Source organism: Drosophila melanogaster, chromosome 2L, assembly GCF_000001215.4.
Source record: "Drosophila melanogaster chromosome 2L".
In the NCBI taxonomy this organism is placed as follows: domain Eukaryota; kingdom Metazoa; phylum Arthropoda; class Insecta; order Diptera; family Drosophilidae; genus Drosophila; species Drosophila melanogaster.
The window spans coordinates 2,313,631-2,341,339 of record NT_033779.5 but is presented as its reverse complement, the minus strand read 5'-3'; the positions used below and the strand labels follow the sequence as shown (position 1 = coordinate 2,341,339).

General features: G+C 42.9%; 2 protein-coding genes across 5 annotated transcripts in view; one reads left to right on the top strand and one right to left on the bottom strand.

The window, feature by feature from the left end:
* Positions 1–27,709, top strand: part of CG9967 (uncharacterized protein) — a 48,596-nt gene that overhangs the window by 16,017 nt on the left and 4,870 nt on the right. Inside the window, exons 2-3 of one of the 3 annotated variants that reach the window (NM_001014461.2) lie at positions 10,530–10,684; positions 17,891–17,989. The gene's annotated coding sequence lies outside the window, so the exon portion shown is untranslated. The remainder of the gene's footprint in view (positions 1–10,529; positions 10,685–17,890; positions 17,990–27,709) is intronic. The other 2 variants (NM_001272994.1, NM_134825.4) reach the window with 2 other exon arrangements.
* eys (eyes shut) overlaps positions 1–27,709 on the bottom strand; it is a 47,265-nt gene that overhangs the window by 17,605 nt on the left and 1,951 nt on the right. For both annotated transcript variants that reach the window (NM_001032399.3, NM_001272995.1), the window contains exons 2-5: positions 17,084–17,957; positions 13,788–13,936; positions 2,808–2,960; positions 246–2,575 (exon numbers count right to left, since the gene is read on the bottom strand). In NM_001032399.3, the coding sequence (NP_001027571.3) occupies positions 246–2,575; positions 2,808–2,960; positions 13,788–13,936; positions 17,084–17,574 (3,123 nt within the window). In that variant the 5' untranslated portion in view covers positions 17,575–17,957. The remainder of the gene's footprint in view (positions 1–245; positions 2,576–2,807; positions 2,961–13,787; positions 13,937–17,083; positions 17,958–27,709) is intronic.

Sequence of the window (27,709 nt, the reverse complement as noted above, 5' to 3'; positions counted from 1 at the left end):
GAGCTGGGGTGCCTATCGATTGACCTACTGAGTCTGGCTACAGTTCGGAAAAATTCGTATTAAGAATACTCCAATTGATGAAAAGATGAGGGAGGAGAAAACTCTCAGATACCATAAAATAATGGATAAGAGTATGTAGAAAACAAAGTATCTTAGATCGAATCTAATGTACTATATTGTTGTATCCCTCCAAAGTTACATTTGGGAAAAATTTCTTATAGTGTTCTTATTCAATTGCCACTTACCCGCGATCCTTCGGATGTGGTTACGCAGGTGCCACCGTTGTAGCAGCCCAGCTTGATGCAATCGACATCGCCTGCCTTCTCCTCGGGCACTCCGCCGGATCCCCTTCCGCCGGTGGAGACCGTATTTGTGCCCTCCACTTCCTCGCTGCTCTCCGTGACCGATGGCTTCGTTTGGGAAGCCGTGGGTGGTCCATCGGGAGTGGTGTAAACATTTATGGCCGACGTCGGTGGCGGTAAAGTTTGTGCGGATTGTGTGGATGGAGGAGTGGGTGGTATCGTGGGCGGCGGCTGGGTTACCGGTGGCAGGGTAACAGGAGGTAAAGTGGGTGGCAGTGTAGGTGTCTCTGTAGCCAAGGAAGGAGGCGAAGGAGGAGGAGTGGTAGTCGCTGGAGGAACAGGAGCTGGTGTGGCTGGTGGTGCTGCAGTTCCAAGTGGTGCAATCGTAGCGGGCACCACCACAGGAACCACAGTTGTCTCAGCTGGAGCAAAGGGCGACTCTGTGGTCACCACGGCAGGTTCCTGCACTCCAATAAGGTCCTCTGTTTGCAAAGGATGTCCCGTAGTTATTTCCACTGGCTGTGGAGTGGTGAACTCGTCATGATGATGATGATGGTGGTGCTCGTCTTCTTCGAGAGGCTGAAGAGTGGTTCCTTCGGCTTCATGGTGAGGATGATGATGGTGGTGATGGTGTGTTGTCGGGGATCCAGTGGTTGTGATCAGCGAAGGTATAACTTCATTTGAATCCAAAATGGTGACCACAATTTGGGGCGTGTGCGGAGTGGGTAACTCAACGGATGAGTCCTCAGTGGGTGAGGTGGTGGTGACACCTGCAGGTGGTTGAACTGTGGTGAATCTGCCAGCACTCGTTCGATGTGTAGTGATCAGCACTTCCGCCGGATACTCCGTGAAGAAGGGAGCCGCCGTGGTGGGCACCTCTGTCCAAAGGTGGTGAGTTGAGGCAGTCGTTTCCACCACATCCAGTGGTGGCTCTGGGGCAAAGGTAGGCCTGGGCACCGGGACCACCCGTGGGGTGGTGGTTTCCGGCAGAGGAGTGGGTGTGACATAGTCTATGGAGATGCTAGTTTCGATCGTAGTCACTCTCTGCACGAAAACGGGAGCTGGTGTGGTGAATACCTCCACTGATTCCGAACTACTACTGCTACTTCCGGATGAGGTGATGTCCACTGAAATGGTGATACTCGGTGCTGCAGTGGGTCGCACAGTGGTGACCTCTTCACTACCACTTTCACTTTTGCTGCCACTCACTTCGAAGTGCGGCACAGTGGTGTATTCCTCGGAGGTAACCACTTCTCCGGAACTTTCCGACGACGCAGACGTTTGAGGCTTTCCCGGCAACGGAGGCAAAGTGGTGAAGATGCTGGGAGATTCCTCCGAAGAACTGGAGGATCTGCTTGTTGGTGGTCGCGCTGTAGTTCCCGGAATTATTTCCTCCTCCGTTTCCGTTTCCGATTCCGACGCCGATTCCGATTCGGGATGTGGCTTAGATTCTGGTTCTTGTTCGGATTCGGGTTCGGGTTGTGCTGGAACGGCCGTTGTTTGCTCCACGGATATGCTATGGCTACCGCTTTCTGGGGGCGCCACAGTCGGTGTTTTAATCTCGACGGAAACGCCTTCCTCCGACGATGAAGAAGAGGATGATGGGGATAGCACAGAGGTGACCACTTCCGCAGGAGCAGATGTGGTAACTACTATAATCTCCACCTCTTCTGAAGCTCTGGATGGCGATACCGTTGTCTCCGGCGGAGTGACGGGCCTCACTGTGGGTGGAGCCATTGTGGATGTGGTGGTAGTTCTCCGTGGCGGAGATTGCGTGGCCGGTGCTGTGTAGTTGCAGTCCAGGGACTCCTCACCCACCATCAGGCACTCGCAGAGCATACCGGTCAATAGGGGAGGACATGAGCAGGAGAAGGTATCGACACCGTCGATGCAAACACCACCATTCATGCACCGCGGTCCCAATTGGCATTCGTCGTACTGGAACTCACACTTCTCGCCATGATAGTCGGGTACACAATAGCACGTGGGTACACCCTCCTCCATCAAGCACAAGGCATTATTCTGACACGGATTGTCCGCACAGATGAGGATCTCCTCCTCGCAGTTGATGCCCGTATATCCCATGGGACAGGCGCAGGCATAGGCCGCCAGCTTGTCCACGCAGACGCCTCCATTTTGGCAGGGCGACGAGGCGCACTCGTTAATCTCCTCCTGGCAAATCCGACCATGCCAGCCCGCCGGACAGTCGCAGGTGAACTCCAGTCCAGGACCCTCGATGCACTCACCACCGTGCTGGCAACGAGCACCAGTTCCTAGAAAGCATATGATATGCAGAGATATGCAAAATTAAAGAAGTGAATAATTGCTGGTTGCTGAAATATTATTTAAATAAATTTAATTTAATAGTGGGAGCACTGAAAGTACCACGTATTAGTACACTAAATTCCATTTAATACCTTCTGTATTTGCTAAATAAATCTCAGCCTGTGACAGCTCGACGCATTCACCATTTTCTGGCCATTCATCATCCCGAATCGCACTCACCTGTCTCGCAGACAGCGACATCCAGTTCGCAGTGAGATCCCAGGTAACCTGGTTGGCAGGTGCATATGTAGCCATTGGTTCTGTCCCGGCAGAGTCCGCCGTTCTGGCAGGGATTCGACATGCATTCGTCGACGTTCTCCTCGCAGTTGGATCCTGGAACGAAGTCGAATAAAAATACGATATGAATACGAGTAACAAGGCGACTTGTCTGAAGGTCAAAAGCCAACCACAGTAATGTTTGATTTCAATTATAGAAATATGAATTATGCAGGCCAAAGTTTTTCGCAGATGGAATTCATTTATTTATGCCTGATATTGATATTGATATTGTTTTGAGGTTTAATTATTTTTTGCCAGCCGCAATGAGCTTTTAACCTATTTCACCGAGGACTAATTGTTTCAACTTTGCGGTTTTATGCATGCATTTTAATTGAAATATGTTTTGAAGGAAAAAGTTAGACAAATACTTTAGAAATTTTAATTAATCACCGAGGTAGAAAGGAATTTATTTCAATTATTTCTATATATTTCCCTACGGCACTCAAATAACCCTTTATTTCATTCAGCATCAGTTTCTCTTTGCACTTACGTTTGAAACAAGTGCGCACAATTGAAGTGCAATTGAATGACCTTTCATTGTATTTGCCAACGGATATTTTTCTTTTTTTCCGCCTCGATCCTATTCCCTTCAATCTATTTCTCTGCTTTCTATTCCCAAAATGAAAAATAAGAAAGTGAAAAGTTTTCAATACAAGCGCATCAATGGCAATCAAAAGAAACCCTACAAGTGCTGATTTGGTTGCAAGCAGTATAAACAATTCAAAAGGATATTTACACGCACACTCACAACTGTATCCACCCACCCACACTGGATATAGAACACACATGGCAAAAATTTGGAGCTGTCCTTCAAACTCTGTGCGAAATGGTTGTAAACTAGTGGACTACAGGGAACTCAAAGGCAATACTCTTTTTAAATTTGTTATATTTTATTTATTGTACGTTATTAAGGTTTTTTCTTATAAAACTAATATTATCTTGATTTTATAGTACAATCAATTATTCCAGCGGGCCGTATTCGTTTTAAAGCTGCTCAGGAAATGATAGAGAAAAAACAATCAGCTCAGTTCTATTCAAACAGCAGGGAATTCCCACAGTTCTAAGCAAAATGCTTCGTTTTTTGGATAGAGCAATCTGCACTGCTGGGGGTATCTAGTTTGACAGCCAACAATGGCAACAAATGCCTGGAAATACTTTTCAATTTTCTGCTCAACAACTTGCAGCGACGTTGACTTGGTCTCAGTGTTTTGCCAAAAGGCAGCAACTGTCAGACAGACAGACAATCTTTTGCCACGGGCGATGGGTAAAATCGGTGGGAGGGAATCCCCCATTCGTTTCCGGCTGAGCTTGCGCCAGTGCAACGCTGCGTATGAGTGATATTATTGGGTGTGTGTGTGTGCTTGGAAGCGCTTTTCTTTGCCAAATTTATAGCCAGCGAAATATTTTGTATGTCTGAAGTTTGAGAATTTATTTGCCCGGCATAGAAACGCCTTTTAGAGTTTGGGCCTTTGTTTTCATTTCGCCACCACCTTCTTGGCAAGCTCTTTTTGGCAACAAGTTGGCGAGAAATATGCTTAAAGTTTTTTCCGCCTCTACTCCGTGAAAGTTTGAGTTTGCCTATCTTGTCTGGGCCGAACAAAAAGTTCTCTTCTTCCATTTCTTTTTTTTTTAATGAAAAAAGCACTTCAAAGTGTCGAAACAAAAGTGTCAAAAAAGTCGGCGTGGAAATTCTCGTGCACTTTGGCCAAATTAATGCGACAACGAACAAAAGAAGTATGGTGAAAATCTTCTTAATTTAAGGCAGAAAATTGCATTCAAGTGAGCTGCAATTGAGGGGGCGTTTTCGTGGGTGGGGTCTACAATTTATCACTTGAACTCATAAATTATACATAATACGTACACTGATGGGCACAAAAAAAAAAGAAGAATGCTCGAATAGAAATGCAGCTGCCGAGCGGTCATAAAAGATAAATGTGCGTGTCTGGTCCTTCTGTCTGGTTTATAATGCAACAATAATGTAAGTCTATGCAAATGGGGCAGCTCTGAACATACATTAAATTTGCATAAGCACTAAATCAACACGAAAGGGGAACCCGAAAACGAAGAAGGCAACTCAAAATCCTGGCGAGCAGAACAGGATGTCAGTCGATGTCATTTGTTTGCCTTATGACGAGGGGCATACTACAATATATATATACATACATACATGTATCTTTTGACTCGTAGTTATACGGCTATGTATCTGTCTGTATCCATTGTGTGCTTCTGTGGATTTCAGTTCGGATTCTGGAATATATACCTAGCAAATATAGTTGCTCACATGCACATTTCGATCAAACTGTGCGGTTTGTGTCCTTAAGGCTGTAGTTTGAAATTGCACATTCTGGCTCACTGATTACATTTGCATTGAAATGGTCATTTTGAAGCTAATTTAAATAAATTTATTAATGTCGCACACCTATTGGACTAGAATGAGTTCTCGAATAGAATGTAATATGCAGGTACTACTTTAAATTCATAGATGCATACAACTTTTCTCGGCTTGTGCCATTATTCTTGAACAACAAATCGTTTTGGATATACATTTGCAATCATCAAACACTTTAATACCGGTTTTTAAACAATTATTTTTCCGCTCTTTGAGGCACATAAAAAACGTATTTAATTTATTGCTCGTTCGACCCCTTCTTCAATTGAGTAATGGATTTTCCAGCGGGCTGGCACTTTCTCGTATTTCACTGCCATGGCGGAGCAACAGCTTCAATTTCCCCATTCTGACCATAAAGTGCCATCAAGTCGCTGCACATTTCAATTTGTTTATGGCCATCGCAGCGAGGCAATCGCATTCTGCTTTATGATTTTTATGGGGCGTATTTGCACAGCCTTTAAAGTCGTACAAATATTTCAATTTTCCTTATAATCGCTCTAAAATTAAACATTTAAAAGGATTTACTTAAGCTTAAGCCATTTTAGGATATGCATCACATTTGGACAAAAAAAGTTAAGTAATGCACAGCATCTGTGCTTCTGTGCCTAGGCAACTGTTATAATGCACTTTATTGCGCATACGACATGTAGCCCCTTTGCGAGAGAAACACCGAAATGGTCAGCTCTTCCGTCTCTTTTTTTTTTCCGATTTGTGTGCTCCACATGAAATGTGACATTACGCTCCAATTCATGCACAAATACAGGAAGTGGTCGAGCACACAGCAGGCCCGGTGAATACTGAGCAGGAAACCCAGCCAGAAAACCCCTCACGCACAGTTCTTAACCCAAATTCTGGTGACCCCCCTGATCCCCCCACAATGCCCCACACAACCCATTTTCTTGGATCGTCTGGGTTTACCTTTCCTCAATGCATTCACAATGATTTCTGGTTTTTCTTGTTCATTGTTTTGGCTCCGTTTGTGGTTGCGGTGTGGCCTCTGCAATACTTTTTCTTGGGCCCCGTGCAATGTGTGAAGTCGTTAAAGTGAAAATCGATTTTCATTTTATTTCACCATGTACGTGGTTAGGGGGGAAAATGGGGATACAAAAGGTGTCGGGAGGGAGGGATGGTGGGTGGCATCGGGCATCGGTCATTTTTGTGGGCATGAAAAATGCTCCACTCACTGCCGCAATCTACGAGGCATGTTTTATGAATGAATTTTTTTTCGAATTGGACGCACAATTTTCCCCTCTATCTCTTGGTTTTTTTTCCCCCTTTTGCTTTGTTTAATGGACGGGCTTTGGTTGTCCGGTTTTCCTCGGCTTCCATTTGGGAATTTGGAAATGAAAATAAAAAAGAGGCGTACAATTCTGACGTTCTTCATGTCGATTGTGTTGGAATATTCGAATCGAAAAAGATAGGCAAAATAAACCATTAATCAAATTTTAAGTGCTGTTCAAATATTGATCAAGTTTAGGTCTGCAAAATATACAATATTGATAAATGTTCGTTTTGCACTCCTGGTTTAAAGTAGTTTCCTAAATTTATTCGTTAAATAACAATAATACAGCTTTAATCTTCGGCTTTTTATTTATTTAATCAATATACATTCAGAAATATTCGCATCGTTTTTATTTTTAGCTCCACTTTGGCCACCTCCAATTTTTCTTTATTGAAACTTTTTGCCTGTCATGCTCCTCTTCATCTGCTTCTTGTTATGTATTTTAATTTTTTTTTTTGTGTTATTATTTGCTGCTGGCAGCGAACTGTAAACATTTGTGCAACAAGGTACGAACATTTGTTTTGGCTTCGAGTCACAATAAACATGGCCATTTCCAGCACCCGCCGCCCGAGTCCTTGGGGCAGCTCGTCCTTTTTGATTCCCCCAGCAGTCGATGCAGAAATTGAAATTTGAATTTTATCTGCACACATTTTGTGCTTCTTATTTGCCGGTTACCTTTTCCATGCAAGATATGTATATATTGTGAGAAATGGAGAAAGGAAGTGCGGGGACGGGGCGAATGTGCATTCAAAATCTGGCTTCGTTTCTAAAGGTGCATGAGTTGAAAATATTGCACATTTCGTTTACATTTTATGCTCGCACATTCAGGTACTTTTCTGCAGCTTCCTCTGAAATCTTTGAATGAGTGCATAAATGAACGAGTGAGTGTTCGGTCTAACAAAGATCAGGATTCGGTTTAAATCGTAATTAACAGCAAAAAGAAGTCGGAACAAAGGAAGCCTGGATTCGGTTTTGGTAGAAATGAATTACGAATCAAGAATTGACTTTACCGGAGTGCTTTTTCAAAGACTTCCAGATAACCCGTGTTTTTAACTGATATCCGAGTTTGACATGATGACTTGGAATTACAATGTATAATGCCTGTCTTGCATTTCCCCCATCGCAAATTAGTTTACTTTACCCGAAATGAAATCCGTTTAATATATTGGTTTATTCATTTGAAATTCTTCAATTACCCGGGACTGAGAACAGTATTTAGCTTGTTGGGATTTCAGCCACGTCGCCCCGCAATTTGTATGCGAAACTAATCCCAGCCAGAGCCATCTATTATCATCCGAATTGGTGGCAGGAGTTGGATGCGCTGTTTTTGGGGGTCGGGTTGGCCAGCTTCCTTCGAATCCATCGCCATCGCAATCGCTGCCTGCGACCTGCGACAGTGAGCAATGAAATGCACTTTGGGTTCATCTCCTGCCACCGATTCCCATCCCCATCCCGTTGAATCCCACTCCGGTGGCACGGATTCGGGGCTGCTTTCGAATGCAGCGGGGAAACTAATCACGGGATCCATTCACTCAGCCAGCCCCCAGTCGAAAACCCGAGCAATTCATGTCGCTCGCAATCTAGCAATTTCAATTCGCATATCTACACGGCGAGAAATAGTCATGAAAAGATGTATTTATATGAGTAAACTTTATTTAGATTGGTAAATCATGAGCAGGATTTGGTTTGATACATTCTTTAAGATACCATTTGTTCTGTTCATTTAATATTTCTTTAAATTGCATTCACATGTTTTGATCACAGTGTACTCTTGACGTGAATTGGTTGGCCTGCACTTGAATGTCTTGTGGTGCGCATTGTTGCTCATCCAATTGCTTAGTTTCCATTTTTTTTTCTTTTCGCAGCGTGGAATTCTTGACAATGCGAAGCTGAGCAAATGGGAAAGTGTAGCTCATTTTCACGTGGAAACTTGACGCACACTGTTACGCCCACAAAAAGGTTTTTGAAAACGATCGGGCATTAGTGCGTTTAATTGATTCCATTTCGTACAACCTTTCGCTTGCTCTGATTGCGTTTCCCTTGCAATCGAATTTTCCTTATCCAATTGCGTAAATAAGAAAGTATGGTGTTTGATGGTTTAATGCAATAATAAATAAATTTATCCGAGTGTCCCACAAATCCCTCTTCCATTATATATTTTGCCTCTTCAATACCAAGAAAATCATTTTAAACACTCTGAAAACAATCGAATGATATTGATAGACAAGATTAACACTTGTTAATGGGATTTTTAGCATCATTGCATAGAGAGATCCGCTCGACTGATGTTTTAAGCCAATTAAGCCTTTTTGCCGCAAAACCATTTAATCACATCTGCTGTGTGGGCAAATAAAAATCTTAATCGTATTCGATTACACTGCTAATCCCAGGACCCGCGACAAAGTAAACAAAAATATCTCACCCCTCCGCGCCACGGAAAAGTTCATCAAACTCTCGGGCTGACATTATAAAATCAATAAAGCCATGAATATTTTAGCCAGATGTCGCTGAATAACAACTGAATTGAACAGCGAGGCGAAGTCCCAAAGGACCATTGATTAGCCACCTCTGCGAAATGAGAAACAATTCGGTTTGAACTCTATTTATAAACACGAATACATATGGGTTCGTGTTTTCCGCTGGGTAATTGAAATAAAAAATGCATGTGAATCGCTGAGTCATGTGATTGAAAATTGGCTGAATATTTAACGGAATAAATCAGGCACTGCCAGAAATTAAAGCATGTGACTTTGATTAAAGGTTGCCGCTTTTGGTGCCGGAAAATCAAGAAGGAGAAACAGGAGCAGAGCAGCCAAACGAATCCCCCAATCGATGAATGATCCTGTGACTGAGCAACCAGATGCTTGATTGAATGTATCTCCCTGGCTACGTGAAAATGTGTGCAAATTGCCACCGAACGCGAAAAAGTAGAGCGAACAGGTGAGCAGGTGCAAATTTATGCACACACACGCAGCCGTTCGCTCAAAACCCGCTGATGAAGCAGTCCTAAAAAAGGACCTGCTGCCCAGGAAAATTACGATAAAATATCAAGTGAGTGAGTGAGTGCAAAAAACAGAACGAACAGAACTGTTGGGTAAAAAAATGGAGTAAAGCACAAACTGCATTGCTGCAATTTGAATGCATTTCGGAAAATATACCCTAACGAGTTGGATAACCAGGTGAAATTTGTGCACATTACGTAGATTGAAGATTTTTGTCTAAAATTATGGAACATTATTTAATAACTGCCAATGGAAATATTTTCTATATTCGACTACATTTAATACAATATTATAGAGTATTCTCCCCTTCGTTTTGACCACATTTGAATGCAATCCTTTATTATTTTTTCATTGTTGATTTGCTGCATTTGCATGAATGCGAAATGCGAAATTTCAATGGTGAATAGGCGCAGGAAGACCTTCTGCCACTCCGCAGAATCCCCCTTCTCCTTCTTATTGTTTTCGCGCTGCCATGAAGCCAAGCGGGAAAACCCCTACCCCCATTTTTCCCTGCACTTTTCACTTGCTGCCTGCAATGATTGCATAAAGGCAAGGAGCCAAGGAGCAAAAGGACAAAGGCATGCCCACCGCTTTGTTATTGGATTGTGATGGTGTGCGTTTCGGTTTCGTTTTGGGTTTGGGCCCACATGTGTGTGTGTGTTAGGAGAGCAAGGTTAAGCTGTTGGTGATTGCAGCTTGCGTAGAGGATTGCAGGCTCTTAGCCAAATGGAGACGCGTTTGCTAATGTCCTTATGCCAAGGATGATCTTGAAAATCAAGGAGCAAGAGAATGAACAAAAATATGACAATTATCCAGATTACTAATACTTTATACAAGTCTTAAAATAATTGATAGTACCAAAGTTTTATGATGTATGCTCTCGCATCTAAAATTTTAATTTGTAATAATTAAAAATAAATATGTACCTTACTGTTGTTGTTTAATTTCAGCAGCTTACATAATTAGCCTGATTAAACCAGGCCAAAGTTGGTCGGATGTCAAAGGGTTTTGAGTGAAAGTACAAGTGAAAGCCCGATCGCCGCCGACATTTTAGTGCTGCAAACCACTTTATCCCTAAAATCATAGAAGTCGGCACGTTGAGTTGGTAAGTAGAATGGGCGATGGGATCCTTTATATATAGCATATACTAATGTATTGCGCAACCACTTCAAAAGGACATAAACATAAGCGCTGAAGCCAAGCGAAGCAGACCGAAAAATAAATAGGCCAAAATGAGCTGCGAAAATGCGCGCAGTGCAAAGGAAGCTCATAAAATTAATTAGAGCGCTGGCTATCCCGCTCCCACATTCCATTGCGGTCCCTTTCATTTGCATTCGGCGATTATTTTTTTTTTGGGGGTGTTTTGGTTTTGGCCAAGGTGAAAGCGCTCGAAAACTCAATGAGCGGTTAAATAATGCCCCCAGGCGTCTGTCCATTTCCCGCTTTTCCGCCCACCTTTTCAGAACTCTTTGCATCCGTTACTTTCGCTTTGTTTTGCGTTAGACTTCTATTCACGGACTGCATTCATTTCGAAATTTCGTTGAATTTTTCCAGCATTTTAACATATTTTTTGGGTCGCATTTTCCCCTCAGTTTATAGCTTCATTTCCGACATTTCGCGTGCTTTTGGCAAAAAATCTATTTATTATATATGACGACTGGGTATATATAATATTTTTCTTTTTTTTTTTTTTTTTTCGGCTGCCTTTGCAAAAAACATGGCTCGCTTTCCTTTTTTATGCGCTGAATTTGTTATGCAATTTTTCGTTTGCTTTATTTACATGCGGTCTTGTCTTTTTTGTTCCGAGGGCCTGCGAGCAATTTGCAATGGAATCGCTTAGTTTCCTCGGAAAAATCGCTGCAAATATGGGGGAGCAGAGCATAATTTTATTTGTTTTTGTGTTGATTTCATTTGCAGTGCTTATGCTTTGTGGGCCTTTGTTTGCCTGCGTTCCTTGCTTCGCTCTATTTATGCTAAATTAATGCAATTGTTTCGCTTGCAGACGATAAAAGTTGTTCTGCGATGGTTGCTAAGCGAAGTGGTTAAACGGGGCGTATGAGCGATGCAATTGGAAGTGCGGCATTTATTCTCGATTTGTGCTGAGTTTATACAAAATAACTGGGCATTATCATAAAGTGTGATTGTTTGATAAAATATGTTAAACTCATACTATATTGTTTCGTAGTTATCTGAATATCCTTTTCCATTTTCCTTGAATTTTGGTCTTCAGTTTGATTTTCTAAATACTTTACATTGCTCTCAAGTCTCAATCATTTTTTTTTTTTCAATCACCCACAAATTCTCATCTCCATTATTTCAATTTGAATGCACTCATCTAGCCGGAAAGCACATGTAGTCCATGTTGTTCCGGGCAAACTCAGTAATTTATTCCCAAGACTCTTTGGTCCAAAAGAGTCAGTCAATGGCTTCGGTCTGTTTTTAAATCTCCATTCCCCTGGCCCATTTATATCATTTGGCCACCTCCCTTGGCCTGATTGTTCAGCTGGTGTTCCACTCGTTGAACTCATCAGCAAAGTTCCAGAACAAATTTGCAGCAATTTGTATTTCGGTTTTAGTCTAGCTTTGATCCGACTACAAATAGGAATCTAGCACATATTACACCTATATGCGCTGGCTATAAATTTCACTAAATTTTATAAAGTCAACTTTGTGCAGCAAGGGGTGGCAAAAAAAGAAAAGAAAATGCATGGACGGACACTAAGTGCTTCGCACACGTACCATACGTAAATGTGTTTATGTGTGCTCTCCGTACACGAAGCCAAAGGATGAACATTAGATACATCCATGGTTGGACTTCCGTACTTGGCCAACACAGATACTCAGACACACACACTAGCACACACCACACACACGCAGTGGCAAGTGGCAAGTTAAGCACCCAGCATTGACTACCACAATAGACAACATTAAAGTTGGTTTGCCAGCTTCGGCTTTCCCATTTCCACTTTTCCACATTTTCCTCGTTCGCCGCCGTCGGATTGCCTTCGTCTTAACGCCTTCGGAGATCTCTCAAAGCGTTTTTCTCGCTCCTCTCTGATCATCTCACTTAATCACATACCCTAATTGAAGTTAAGCTATCCTTAGGTATGATAATTATGAACACCAATGGAAATAACGTACATTATTTAATTAACAATGCCCTAAGTACAGTATTCCATATATATCTTAAAGTGAGTCAGTCAAGTGCATCTGAAATTCCTCGAGAGCATTTCTTCCTGCCGAATCAACACCATTTTAAGGGTATAAAAGGCTTCTGCACTTCAATGACTCCCTGTTTTCTTTAAGTTTGCTTTTTCTATATTATATTTGGATTTGGATCCCAGCCTTACCCCCTCGGTCCCCAGCTCTCAGAGCGCGTTAAAAAGAAGAATAGACACATGTGGGGAAATGCCGGGGAAATAAGTAAAAACGAGCATTGTACGTTATATTTTTATTTCGCCCTGGCTCCGCGTGCCGCGTAAATTTTACAAATACGTTTGGGGCCAAAACGGGAGTCCTGTGCGCGCGTCCTGGCAGGAATTCCTCTCTATTTGCTGGGGGATCTGTCTCAGGCTCTCGACCAAGTGCAAACCAAGCGAGACTGAGTTTTTTATGTTGGCTTAATAAAAATACATTTCGCACGTGGAACGGAAGAGGAACTTCACCCACTCAACTGGCTTGCCACTCCACTTTGGTGTAAAACCCTTTTCCCTTCGCATTTTCTATTTGTGGAAATGCACTGCAAAAAAAAAAGAATCTCAGCGTTACATAAGGATATTCTAAGCATTAGGTACTCATTCGTACAATACTTTGACAGAAAACAGGAATTTACCATTTACATTATTGCGAAGTAGTAAAACTGAAATTGAAGTGCTTTTATGCTTACTATGCACTTGAAATCTCATTAGTTTTATAACGTACATCCTCAGTATATTTCTGTACTTCGATTTTCGATTTTTCAATGTGAAATAAGCTGCGTAAAAATAACGTTTTCATTGGCCTATAAATTATGAAAAGTTCCGATTGTGCAACATTATTATTTTCGGTGCACACGGAGCGTTTTAGATTCGTGCATTTCAGCTGGATGCTGCCGGTCGCAAAAATAAACCGCATTCAGGCAGCACGGCGGCACACCATCCTTCCCTTCATCCCTCGGAAAATACCACCCTCCCAGTGGAAGCATGGATAGATAGCTTGGGCACACTTACCAGAAAATCCTTCCGGACACGTACAATTGTAGTAGGCCACACCGTCCACACATGTCCCGCCGTTCTGGCAAGGACTCGACCAGCACTCGTCCCAATTCGTTTGGCACTGGATCCCTGTGTAGCCATCAATGCAGTAACACGAGTACGAGCTGTTGTTTTAGTTGTTTCCATCCGGGTGCGGTGGGTGTGCGGAACGGTGTGTCAATGATGCATCAAACGGTGGTAAAAAACAGCCGGATTGCAGCACCACCAAAAGAAAACAGAGAAAACGAAGGTTTAGTGGCAGAACAAACCAAATGCTTTGGATACAAATTGTTTCGGGAGGGCAGGAACAGATACAGATACACAGATACAGATACAGCCGGACTATAATGGCAGTAGGCAGTAATTGAAGTGCAGATGGGCGGACACGTATAAATTCGCCATCTCCCTGAGATATATATCTAGATCAATTCTTTAAACAATATTAGTCAATCATACATCTATATTTTATACTACTTTTGCTTCTATCTTAATATTCTGCATATGCATATTTCACAATTATGAAAATGGAACTGAGCTGGTGGCACTCGAGTCTCGCATTTGTTTTGGCCTGCAGTCCAGTATTTTCCTGAATAAATTTCCCCGACTTTTCAGGCTCAGATCCCCTACATTCAGACATAATGCACATGCCCTGCAGTTAAATCGCCGGCCAGTTGAGTGCTATAAACATTCAAAGAGCGCAACATTGGACTTGAGGAGTTGTGCAAATAAATATTTGGTAGACATTTGGGATTGGGTTTTCCATTTTCATTCCTATTTCTATTTCCATTTCTATTTATATTTTGGCCAAGCCGAGTTCGGATCGAAACGGAAACGGAAATGCAAAGAGCGAAAAAAGTGTCAGGGGAACTGTGGACGAGTGCTATCCGAGGAGCACTGCAAACATGGCAAACAGGAACTGCTGCCAGGTAACCGGCTTAATTAAAGAAGTTTCTTTGCCGTGTAAATGGGCCAGTGGGGCTGGGGTGCGGGGGTATGTAGGTAGCTTTGGCTTACTGTTGTCCCTTATAATGGATTACATTAGGATGCAGGAGGCAGCTGATGGCTCCCGGTGCACATGTCTGTTATGGTCTTGGCACGGCATAAGCACCCAGATACACTCGCCTGTTGTTCCCGGCCCTTGTTTTCAGTTCACCAGTGAAGCCCCTGAGATTCCAGTTCGGCTGATTATGGGCTACGGTTGGACATTTTCACCCGGGAGACTATTTGATTTGTTGTGCTCAGCCAGGAGCAATTGGGAAATGACTACGTAATGGCATTGGACTGGCTCCTTGTGGACGGAATATCAGAGTGCCTGGCCATCAGGATATTGGACGCTCGCTGGAGTGGCTAATTTTTTGTGGTCCTGCGAAGCATTTACTCTATTTATAAATATTGGGGGTAATCAATAATGTATTGCATAATAATTTAACCATTACTCTGCGCCGAGTTCTAATCGAAAGCATTTAAAGACATAATTTAGAAATTTTCTCATTCCGATTTTATCATGACTAAATGAAGTGCACGATTAATGGCTTTGGCAATTTGCCAAGCAAATCATATCCTTTTGCTCATCTTGAATAGCCAACTTTTATTGGAGCGTGCAGAGCGAAGTCATAAAACGGTTAAGAGCCATCTTATCGCTCGAATAAGCCAGGATAAACCAATAAAATATCAATGTTCTACGAAGCCAGTAAACTCCTCGCGATATTTCCCCCTCGACGCAGTCGACCCCAAAGTTTGAGCTGGTCGAAAACTATTCAGTTAATCCGTTTAAATCTCATGGCATCGTGTTAAATTTAATTGCAGCTATAAATTTCGCCTGCCAGCATATAAACTTTCCCATCCATCCGCCTTGGCCAGCCTGAGTTTTTCCACTCCTATTGGTTGATGGGGAGGGGAAATGCAGGCGGGAAGCGATTTCAAGCTTCTGGTTTTCGCATTTCGCATTTGACTTGCAGCTTTCCCATGGAGCTATCGTAAAAAATATCTTAACCGCATTTCCCGTCGGTGGTTGGGTGGTTCTGGTTCTGGATCTGGATGCTTTCTGGGTCGGATTAGCGCTTGCATATATCGCGAAGTGAGCATAGGAAAATAAAATGGCAGTTACTTAGTCGTATAAATGGCGTCAAGGAGAAGGATTGCCTCGTCTTCTAACTTGTTTGTGCAATCGGTTTTGAGTTACACATACGTACATACGTGTGTACGTCTGGGAAAAGTCGGATGGTGGAATCTCTGACAGTTAAACCTCAAAGTTTAGCCCACTGAATGGCTGAAAGTGCAGCAATTTGGCGAGCTACTTAGATTTGAATTTGAGATGAAGTGCAGACTGTGGCGATATTTGCAATGGATTTGCATAGCTTTCTTATCGGAATTTGTGCAAGAAAAACGTATTTTTGGCTTCAAACCGCCAGAGTTCATTTGAAAAGTGTAACTAAGAGAGATTCAAATGACCGCAATATTCTTTAAGCTTGATTATCTTTAAGCATCACATTTAATTAAATTCCCCCAGCTGTGGGTGCCGCATTTTTAATAAAACTTGAAATATTTTGCATATCTTGGCTATAAATTTTCTGCATTAAGAATGCACTTCGGTTGCTCGTCCAAGTTAATAATTTTCCAGCTGCTTGCAATTGAAACCCACTTAACCCTTTGGTCCGCCCTCTGGCTTTTCCGCCTTCCCCTTCCCACACCAACACACTTGCAGTGGCCGCAACTTAACCCCATTTAAACGGGCAGGCATTAAAAAGTGTGAAGGATGTGAGACCGGTGGGTATGGGTATTCCTGCCCTGAAACAGGAGCACAAAAATACAAGCGAAGGGAGGAGGACAGCTGTGGCAAATTCATTTCCCTGCTAAGTGGCGGCATCAACATCGAGGGTTCCGCATATGGCATGGGTTGGTATGGAAAGGTTCATATATCTGGATTACTGAAACTGAAGCTGGATGCCCCCTCCTGATGTTCAAGTGGCACAAGTTTATTGCCACTCGAAATGTGTTGGACGGGTTTATTGGTCGGTCGCTGCCTGGCCGATAATCAGAAAGTAAAAAAGTAAAACGGTTACAGAGTGCATTTACACATTTAGTGATGTTCGAAAAAATGCCACCAGATATGTCGAATTTAATCAAGAGTACCTATCCCAATTGGTCTGCATCAAGTCGGGGTAATAATGTTAAAATCCTGTTCTGATATTTTGTGAATAAAGTAAATTTGCACAAGATACAACCGTTCCCATCTCTAGTAATTGGTTAGAGGGCTTTGCACCTGAACTCACCTGTTTAGGCCATCGATGCACACGCCGAACACACAGGGATTGCTGAGGCAGGCAAATCCCGCCTGGCTGCTGCCCACGAGGATGGCCAGGATCAGAGCGGGTAGCAGCAGACCCCTTGCTAATATCCTTAGTGTCGGAAGGAGAATGTTCGGGTTCAACTTCAGGCTCCGTGTGGCTGTAACTGATTTTCTAGTGGTGCTAGTGCTGGTGCTGCTGCTGCTGGCGATGGTGGCTGTTATCGTTGGTTTCTCTATTGTTGCTGTTGGCATCTTTAGCAGGTGGTTTCGTTGCATGTCCTTCGGGGCAAGGGTAACACTCAGCCCGGTGGTGGTGGCTCCGTTGGCTGTCAGAGGTGTGGCTGCCCTCAAAGCTGTGCCGGCCCCGTCCTCAGAGTCCTTCGAAGGCCACGTGGCACATAGGCGACCCATGTCGCGTCTAATTTGAGGCGATTCCGCCATCGTCTGCGTATCAAACTGATGCACGTTGCTCATACGCCCCGTGGCAGGGTGAATCTTATTTTGATTGATGCTATTGCGGCTGCTGCTGCTGTAGGGTCGCTTCCACTTGGGTGTCCTTGTTTCTGGTCTTCTATCCGCTTAAGTGCTTTATTAGTTCTCATTGTCTGCCCCACTGATTGTTTGCTGGCCCAGCGGTCCTTGAATGCAATCTGCGTCGCCTTCGCATCGCATCAGCATCCTGGCAGTCCTTGCAGTCCTCACAGTCCTCCGCAAGTGGCCGGCATTCTTGTTTATGATTTCGACCGCTTCTATCTGATATTTCCTCTTTTTTTCTGCTGCTTATTTTCAGAGCTCTTCAGCGGTGTATTGTTGCTCTTCTGGTCGTTCACATTGTTGCTGCCATTTCAATTTGCAATCTGTGGAAAAGTGCAGAGCGCAAGGAAATAGTGTAAGTATTCTGGGATAATATTTGCGGCCCTCAATTGTTTAAGCAGGGTGAATAGATTTGGTTTCGCCGCTCTAAAGTGGCAATTAGAAGGTTTGGTTAATTTTTTGCTCCCACAATTGTTATTTTTTGTCAACTTATCTGTGTAAAACTAAGCTGTGATTTACTGTAATTTCATTTCCTACACTAAAGTATTAATTAGGTAAATTTTCATTTGCCACTAAGTGGAGCCTCATTTGTAATTTTAATTGATTTTATATACGGGCTTAATACTGCACTGATTGACAGAGTTTCTATTTGGGAAATAAACCAATTTTGACAAAGCCCACGCTTAATCCTCAAACAGCACATCACTTTGTGTGGCAGTCGAAACCCGTTTTACACATCTAATCCATAATGCCGCCATGTGGATTCCCATGCCATTTCGCTTCGTCCGATGGCCAGATGTACACTACATTTTCCCATTACCCATGTGTCAAAATAAACCCGACAACTTGTTTCGTATATCGCACATGTGCTGCACGGATTTGGGTTAGTTTTGGGGCTTTGGCCACTTGGATGTTTAGATAGGCCAAGGGCATACAGTCAACGAAATATTTTAAGAGAAAAATGCGGGACTCCATTTTATTAAATTAACTTTCTGGTCAGTAAACATCTGATGAGCTATTTTAAGACCGAGAAAGTAATTTCTTTTTGCATGTACAATATGCAGATTAATAACTTAGCAACGTTTCCTTTCCCCACACTCGTCACAAAATAAATATTTTTTATGGCTCCTGCAGAATGTTTGCCAGAGTTAAAAAGCTAAAAAGAAAAAAGACAGCTTTCGAGACCATCTCAAAGTAGTAACTCGCAACGTCAATTGCAGCAGAGGAGCAGACTTGTGCGATGGCAACGGATAACTGACCAGGACACTGGGACATAGGAGGAGGGATTCGGTTCAGTATCCCTACCAGAACTTGCAGCTAGGCGCCTCATAGCCCAACATAAATCCGACTTAACTTGGCCAACGACCAGGCAACTGCCACAGTCTTTCATCATCGCTTTGGGGGTCGGAGAACCATCCGACCATATTGTTTGAATGGAGCACTATATGGCCAGCGTTAGTCTTAACGTTGGGATTATAGCGGGCTAATACGAGGAGGAGCGCAAGTTTGGTGACCATCTTTCCAGCTGGAAATTAGAGTTTTGAACAAATTGAAAGACGCAAACGTTAACGTTGATTAACTTGCATAAACTTATCACATATCGTTAGGGTAGCTAAAGAAAAACACACTGCGATAAATGTTGTTTTAAAAACTATGTACTTATTCGTATCAGCGAATTGCATAGGATATGCAATTTAAGCATTTTCTTTGAAATCTCTCCAAGTGCAGGCACTTTTTCGTCGAGTGCACTTTTCGTTGTCAGGTTGACGCCAGGCTATAGATCCTGATGATGCTGATGAGGCTCGTGTTGCCATTGTTGCATCCATTTTCCCATCAGCAGCCTGCATTGTCAGGGGGCAGCAACGAGAACAGCAATAGGAATACCACTGGCTGGATGGCAAGAAAATAGGGGGCTTTTCACAGGAGCTGCACGGATATCATCACAATGCTGATGACGGCAGGCGACGAGCGGCGGTGAATGAATTTAGCTTGTAAACACAGGCAGCATGAAATGCGCACGAACGGCTCAAACTGGACGAGAGCCAAAAGGGGGCGGTTACTGGGTGGGGAGGGCGTGGCTGTAGGAGCTGCAGAGGCAATCTCGAATTGCCGGAGAAGGAGTCTGAAGTCGTTCCAGTTACACAGAGAGATGGCCCAGTGCATCCGCCACTTTATCCTCCATCGCTTTTCCTCTCCATTCAACAAGAGACAAACAAAATGTTGGTCATTTCAAGTTGACAAATCAGTTGGGAAATATAGCGAAATCCAAAGCTTCTTTACCTAAAGGTAATCCAAGAAGTATATCTAGTGCAAAGTACGTTTGCAAAAATCAATAGCCTTGGCTATGGTCATTAACTGATATTGTTACTTCAATAATTTTCTCTCCTAACGAAGTATGCGTTTTCGGCAATCATTACGCAGGAAATGTCATTAAATTGGTCGCACCTGCATAGTCTAAGACCATTTTCCGCTGCGAAAATGTTAACTAGCGAAGGGAGGGCCATAAAACCGAAAACGTTTTCATTCGGCAACCTCTCGTCGTTCACCTGGATGAAAATGCCAGGCCAAAAACCCAGATCCACAGCCTAGACGTTTCTGCTTTTATTGTTGCCACTGCTGTTGCTGCCGTTCCTGTTGCCTTTTTATGGCATTTGCAGCAACTGCAACTTTGTGGAAGTCCCAGGAGGGGGCCTTATGGGGCCTGGGGATCTGGGGGCTTTGCTATTAACGTGAGCCATTTGCCAACAACTGTGTGTGTTGACATAATGTTGCAGATTTGCAGGACGAGATGGAAGACGTTGTCGCCTGTCCTTCAAGAATTTGATGACATTAATGAATGGGCCTTGTTAGGCAATGTGTAATCTGGTGGGGTAATTATAAACAGGTTTTCTACGGCCTCGTTAGTCGGTGATGAGGAGCAGAGTGACAGGATTTTTGCAAGGAGGTCTTAGGAACTTACTAAGATAAATGGGAAAATACTGCTGGTGAAGTATTGGAATCTGAGTTACAGCTAGGATTTAGAGGGACATGTCTAGACTACCTTGGGCTTGAATAAATATTGAATATGAATTAATTATTATGATTTATTGTAAACATCATAAATCACTCAACGAAAACATTTTATTTACAACTTGCCCAATTATCACACACATTTCCCTAAGGCTAACTCGTTCAAACTATCCATTTCTTTTCAAAAATTTCCTAGAAAGCTGTTGAGTTTATTTGCCATTCTTTAGACCAAAGAAATTTGCTCGCATAAATTTAATTAAATTGTGCACATTTTTTGTCGGCTTGTGTTGTGCAATTTATGCAAAGCGCTTTCGAGTAAACAAGTGCTGGCGTAAAAAGTTGAAAATGCTGAGACAACACAGGCTTTCATCCCCGCCCCTCACTCATATTGTTAATTAATTCTGACAAATATTGTGCAAATATTTGGAAAAACTCTGCAGCCAGAAGGAGCAGAAACCGTTTATAATAAGACAGGCAATATGCCGAGCCATCGAGCCAGGATCTTTCTGAACACTTTGCGCTGTCTGTGTGTCCTGTAATGTAGAGCGTGTGAAAATCGATGGCCAAAAATAAACAATACAACGGACGCACACATACGCAGAGTTACACACATGTTAAAATAATTAACTTGTCTTTGACAAGACATATGAGTAAACACACACACACACACACACACACACACCACTCTCGCTCTCGCTCTCTGTTCATAAAACACGCCATGTGTGCACTGCACAAATACAATTACCTTTAAGTACTGCCCGCCTCGTACTGTACCCACCCCCCTCCCCCACCCTCTTTGCACCATCCCTTCTTCGTTCTGCAAACACGTGCTCGACCAGCTACCAGTTCCGTTTGCCTAATACGATTACATGCCCTTTTCCATCCACCCACCTGAGTAGCCCACCTGAAAAGCCCTGCCCCCAAAAACATCCAAGGTATTGGATGACACATAAATTAATGTTTGTTAAATTTAATGTTTAATAACAAATAAAATCTATTTTTCAGTAGTTATATATATAATTGAAGTTTTCTGGAAATTAAGGAACATATATAAATGCAAACTCCTGATAAAATTCAAGATCTCACTGATATTGCAACTCATTATCTCTAGTCTCATATTTGAAAAGTATCTACTAGACTGACATCGCAGTGTATAAACGTATTGTGCCTGGAAGGAGGTGTGCCCAAAGAGGTGGGCTAGCATTGTTTTCCCTAAAAAGGGGCGTGACCAATCGGTCTAGCTCTTGTTGTTATTGCTGCCACGGGTCATTATAATTAATTGACTTAAATCAATTTCTGACTTTGAAGTATTCGTGAGCATTTCTCTGTCGCAGTCGCTGCTTGTGATGTACGGAAATGATTTTCATAACTCATACGCAGTGTGGGTCAAATGGGGTCTGAAATTGCTTGGCAGAGAAAGAAGTGGCGCACCATGTCTTAATAGAAAATGGTCGATAAAAATATAGCATAATGTCTGCGATTATTTTGCCCACGAACAGCTTGAAGTGTTTGGGTTTTTCTGGGGGGAAACATGGAAGAGGTCTCTATACACCCATTTGGGGTACGGTTCCTTTTTTTTTTTATCCTAGGAGTAGGATATGCCGTGCCCAGTGCATTATCTTTTGCTTCGCTTTTGCGTTGAGCGCTTTGGAAGGCGGATAACATGCGACATCCGCTGCCTAGGAAGTTCAAAGCCTTCGAGATATATGACTGCCATATCCTGGGCTGCATCTGCGTCAGCTCCAAGATTAAGTGTCAGCACGCGCTCCATTTTCGCACACAAAGGAGGAGCAGCTAGCAGGATACGCGATACACGAAGATTGCGCATACGCCATGTGTTCGCCTTTCTTGACTTTGGCGCCTTTCTCTTCGCCTTCGTCCCTTCTGCTGACCTGCGACATTAACATTGTAGTATGCTCTGCCAGCTTTCACTCTTTGTTTTCCAAATGTGTTTTAAAAATGTTTCGAATGCTGTCGTTGGCTTTCTCCGGTTTCCTTCCTTTTGTGTCCGCTCGTTTGGTCTGTGTAAACACTTTTCCCCTGACCACCAGCTACCCCTGGAATATTTATTAAAGCAATCTCTGCTGCCTGCAGATTTATTTAAGCGTATTTGTCTTGCAATTTATACACATACATCGCGTTGCATTTTTATTTGCCGCATTTTTGTTACGAATTTGTTTCGCTCGGTTTCGATGGCCATCTGGCAAGCGATTCAACAACCGTAAATTGAATCTGAATTGGTTATTTATACGTTTATCTGCGAACATTCCCTGGCTGAGGTACAGTCGGTGGTTTGATTGCTGTAATTGTCCTTGGTGGTCCACGTTTGAGATTTGAACAATTAATTCAATTGTTTGGCTTTGGTCAAGGCTAACCACATTGTGTAGCATAAGCTTGGTCAATTTTGTAGAAACAATATTTGGCCCAGATGATTAGTGAAGTTTCCTTGAAGTGCAATCCTTAAATCAAAAACTAATGCTTAAATATAGTCAAATTTTTGGGGACTCTCATCGGGGAACTGCCTTATTTTTCCGGTTTACTTTTCGTTCGTTTTCATTTTCACAATTCGTGTTTGGCTTTGGCTGCCATCAAAAATCAATATGAGCATGAAATATGCCCTGGCAATGCTCGTAAGCCCAAAATGTGGTCTTCTCTACTCGGCTAATCCTGTGCACTACTTTCGTTTGCTTTCCGCATGGGGAAAAGTGCTCCACTTCGAGGGGAGCTCCTCGCCCAGTCCCAAACAAGGCAGCTTCGCCAGAAAATCACGACGCCGCAAATGCAATAAAAGCAGGCAGCACACAAATGTAACATAAACAACACAAAGGGTTTTCCATGGGCGTGGCTTGGTGGGGGGGGGGGGCGTAGGCAGAAAGGCATCGGCATGGATACATCGATTATACAAGTGGCTGGAAACCAAGCCGTATTGTGGGCGGAGATAACTCCGATGGCTCCTTCTATACACACACACAAACACATGTGTGCGAAAGTCGGCGGAGCAAAAATGTTGCATACCGCCAGGCGCCCGAAACATTCTCAACATTTTTCGTAGTGGTAATAAAAGTTTTTATCGCTTTAAATGAAAATTTTTCGCTTCCGCAATGTGAATTTTCCTGCTTTCCAGCCCGCATTTCTCCGCTTTACTCGCATTGTATGTTTATTATTGCACTTGCCTGATGTTTCCGTTTTTTTTTTTCTCTCTTTATTTCGGGGCTTAACACTCGCATTTAGTGGGCGTGGCTCATTGGTGTCTGTGTCTTTGGCTACAATTGTAATTAAAATTGTGCAACTTAAGTGAATGCCTCGGCTATATATTTATGTGGGCGACTGTAATTGCATACACGTCTTCGTCGGGGAGTAAAGTGTTTGCATTTGCAAATGAGCAGAAAATTAAGTTAATTTAAATGCAACTCGCTCACCCAGGCAGTTGCAAATTCTAGCTGGTACTGCAAATTCATTCATATTTGCTTAAGTTTAATGGGAAAATGCTAATTTTCATGTTTTCCGCTTATGCTAGACTGAAGATTTTGAATCTAAATTATTCGCAGGAGATTCAAGTACAATGAACAGAATTCGGAATTTATCGAAATAGAAATTGTAGAAATTGAGCTTTCTCATGGTGTGTTACTTAAAAATAATCAGCCTTGAATCTAGACGTTCGCTTTAATTGCTTAAAACTTTCCTTTGACTCTTAATCAATAAGGCCTTGAAATGATTGCCAATTAGCTTTTTTTTTTAGCGCCAATATCACGTCGCAGCAATTAAATTAGTAGATGAAAATCGTTTCCCTTTTGTCTTTGGCGAAGTCAAAGCGTTTAACTTTGTAGCAGCGAAGGGAGCATAAAAATGAAACCCGCTCAAAGGAATTTTTCGCTGGCAAGTCGACGCGATGCGAGGCAAGTTAATTAACCATGGAAGCTCGGTTGCGAGAGGGAGAAAGCCGGGAAATCAGAAGGAGGGGGGGGGGGGGGTGGTGGTCTGGGAAAGCGGGGAAAACCACCAAACTGTGCTGCTGCTGGCGATGTTGTCGGTGGTGTTTTCGGTGGAGAATGGCGGTCGCTGTCGGCAGCTGACCAAATGAAGAGCTGGTGACCAAGTCGCTGGGACGCCTTTTGTGCGGCTTGTTAGGTTCTGCAGTGACAAGTTGGCGGTGGAAATTGGGCGGGGGAAATCGAACAATGTTCTGGACAATCGTTTGCGGTTTAAATGGCATTTCCACTGAAGGTTTCTGTCCAACCCCTACCCCACCCATCTGCGAATGCTTTTTGCTTTGATTCTGGCGTATTCTTTGGGCTGCCACCGAAATGCGTTTTAATCAATGGCCGACTTTGCGGCGGAAGTGTGCGGTAATTTATTGGCCACATATTTAATATTTATAGCTGCAACTCGCTCGCTCTAATATTAAATTCATGAGCTGCTATAAAATAGATTTGTTTCCATTGTGGCAAAATTGCACCATTAATATGTGCTTTGTATGGCTCTTTGCTAAATTAAATTGTAATTGCACCAAAATTCACCCTCTAAAGCCATTGCATCGTTTGCCTTAGCAAACCTATTTACACCTCTGAAAGTGTAATCCCGGCCAGAGTTGTGTTCATGCATTCCTCAACTGCGGAAAATCTTGCCATTTGGCTGCGGAGATTTCCTTGACTTATAGCCCATCGTTGGCAGTTGGCCATTTGCGGACACAACCACATGGCTAAGATGTCAGGCCGCCGCGCAGTGAAAAGCGTTGGCCATTTCCACTGAAAAGCGGGGCTTCGCAGCCATTGACTCACAAACACACAGACACACACACAGCGTGGCACGAGGGGAAAATGGGAAATGGAGACAGGGGCGGGGAGAGTGAAAAAGCTGAAGTGGGGGCGCGTCAATGTCCCTCGTGTAACTTTTCATTTCGCTGAGTTCTTAATTAAATTATGAATTATGCACAGTTAGTTAAATAGACGAAAGCTCGTCCGTCTGGTTTTTGCAGTTTTCGCTGCCTTATTTATTTCTGTTTCGTTCTTTAAGATTTAGCAGAGCTTACATTGAAGACGGATTTACCAGCAGGCAGGGGAATATGCATAATGTATACATACTGGTGAAAAAGGTAAACAGAGCTTTTTTACATTTTAGCTTTTTGTGTTTGTTTGCCTCGTAAATGGCATTACTAACCCAAATACTTTGTTATTGGCGATGTCTGTGTGAGGGGCATAAATAAGTCGCTTATTTATTGCACGTATGTAGGGAAAATGCCATCATACACGACCTTAAATGGGCACAAAGTGAAAGTGTCTGCGCTTTTCCCCCGCTCTCACTTCTCGCATCGAGTTTCCTTCTTCGACGCGAAGAATCAGAGAATTCTTCGCACTTTTATTCACACCCTGATATTTGTGATTTTGGGCTTGACGCATAAAAGTGCGTAATAAAATTGCATGAATCTGTCCTTATTTATGACCACAACGTATACAAATATTAATGGCAAAAAAGTGCGAAAAAGGTGAGAATTTTAACCGTGTTTAGTTTAGTTTTCTTCTCTGACCTCATTGTTAGACCATAACGACTGGAAACTTTCAGTTAGCAGATGAATTAATTATGATTAAATAAACAAATCTTTGCGTTCCGAACCCGAAAATCAACCAAATATTTACTCGAAAGTTACCCTGCCACTTCAGTTTCCGTTGGGCAAACAATTTGCCAACTAAACTCAAAGCTTTGGTCCTTTCACCCACTGAAAACGAGAAGAAATTAGGAATTTAAATTCTACGTGATTTAAGCACCAGATGCGACGCCGAAAGGTGAACAACAATGCAGCCGATGGAAAACTCGTCAAGTGCTCAGCATTGGCATGCTCCTGCTGCACTGAGAAAAATAGGGCACAAGTTATTCACTTAAGTTGATTCTTTACTTGGATTTTAAAGAGCAAAATACACATGTTCGGAAGCAGCAGCAGCATTATTTTTTCTCTGTGCATAAGCATAAGTATAGGTGTATGTGTCTCCTGGTGTTTTTCGGATGTGCCACCAACTTCAAAATAAGTATGTTTTATGCTGTGCCGCAATAGCAACAACGTTCAGTAACAACAACCAGCAACAACAACTGTGCGTTGTTCACTGCGGAAGCGGAAACTTCAAAGCGCAAACACTTGGCTTTATGAAGCTGTCGAGGGGCTGAAGGGCGAAATCCTTCCGAAGTGGCGAAAACCAAGGGAGAGGGAGCGCGGAGCTTGGAGAGCGGAAAATGGAGGTGAGGTAACAACAGCATGCGGCACACCAGAAGCACACCTTCAGCCAGAGGCGCAACAAAAGGGGGCCGATGCTTTTCCATCTCATACTCAAAAGTAACTGCAAAATATTTATAATTAGAAAATGCAAACTTTAATAGTTTGGCCACACTATTAGAGGTCCTTCGAATGGTGTCTTATCGCATTATTTCGTGAGCTGTCACAATTAGTGCGACCGGAAATGAGAATGTATTTTCCGAATACCCCCCTAAAAGATTTTCCCGCACGCACGTGCATTTCGCCCCGGAAAACTCTGCGTATCGCGTGTGTGAGTCCCGTGTCTTCTGAATTAATTCACGCATTGCGGGAAATTTTGAGTTTCTCTTTGCGGGCCAAAGGAAGCCTCGCCTGCAAAGTTGTCAACTCGGATTATTTCATTTGGACAGCCCTTCAGGATTTTCAACTTTGTCGTTATTGTCGCCGTTTTGTTATTAATTCACTGAAACACTTGTTGTAGTCGCTGCTGTTGCTAAAATTGTTGTTTCTTATTGTTCCAAATGTAATTTATATCCTGCGTCACCAGCTGCGGACCAAGCAAAAGAATTCCGGAAAAGGGACGCGAAGGACCAAGAAAAAAGGGGAAAGCGCAGGACAATGAAATTTTGAGCAATTTCTACTGTCAGTTGCTGCCGTTAAATTTACTTACTGGCAGGTACTGGCAACTGTTTTTCCACTCGCACTTAATTATTCACTTGCTTTTCAAGAGAAGAACTTAACAAATACGTTCGTTTGCCACGTTAAGTTTTTTAAGCAAAGTTCTAAATTTAAAGGAATATGTATGAAATTACTTTTCTTCGGGAT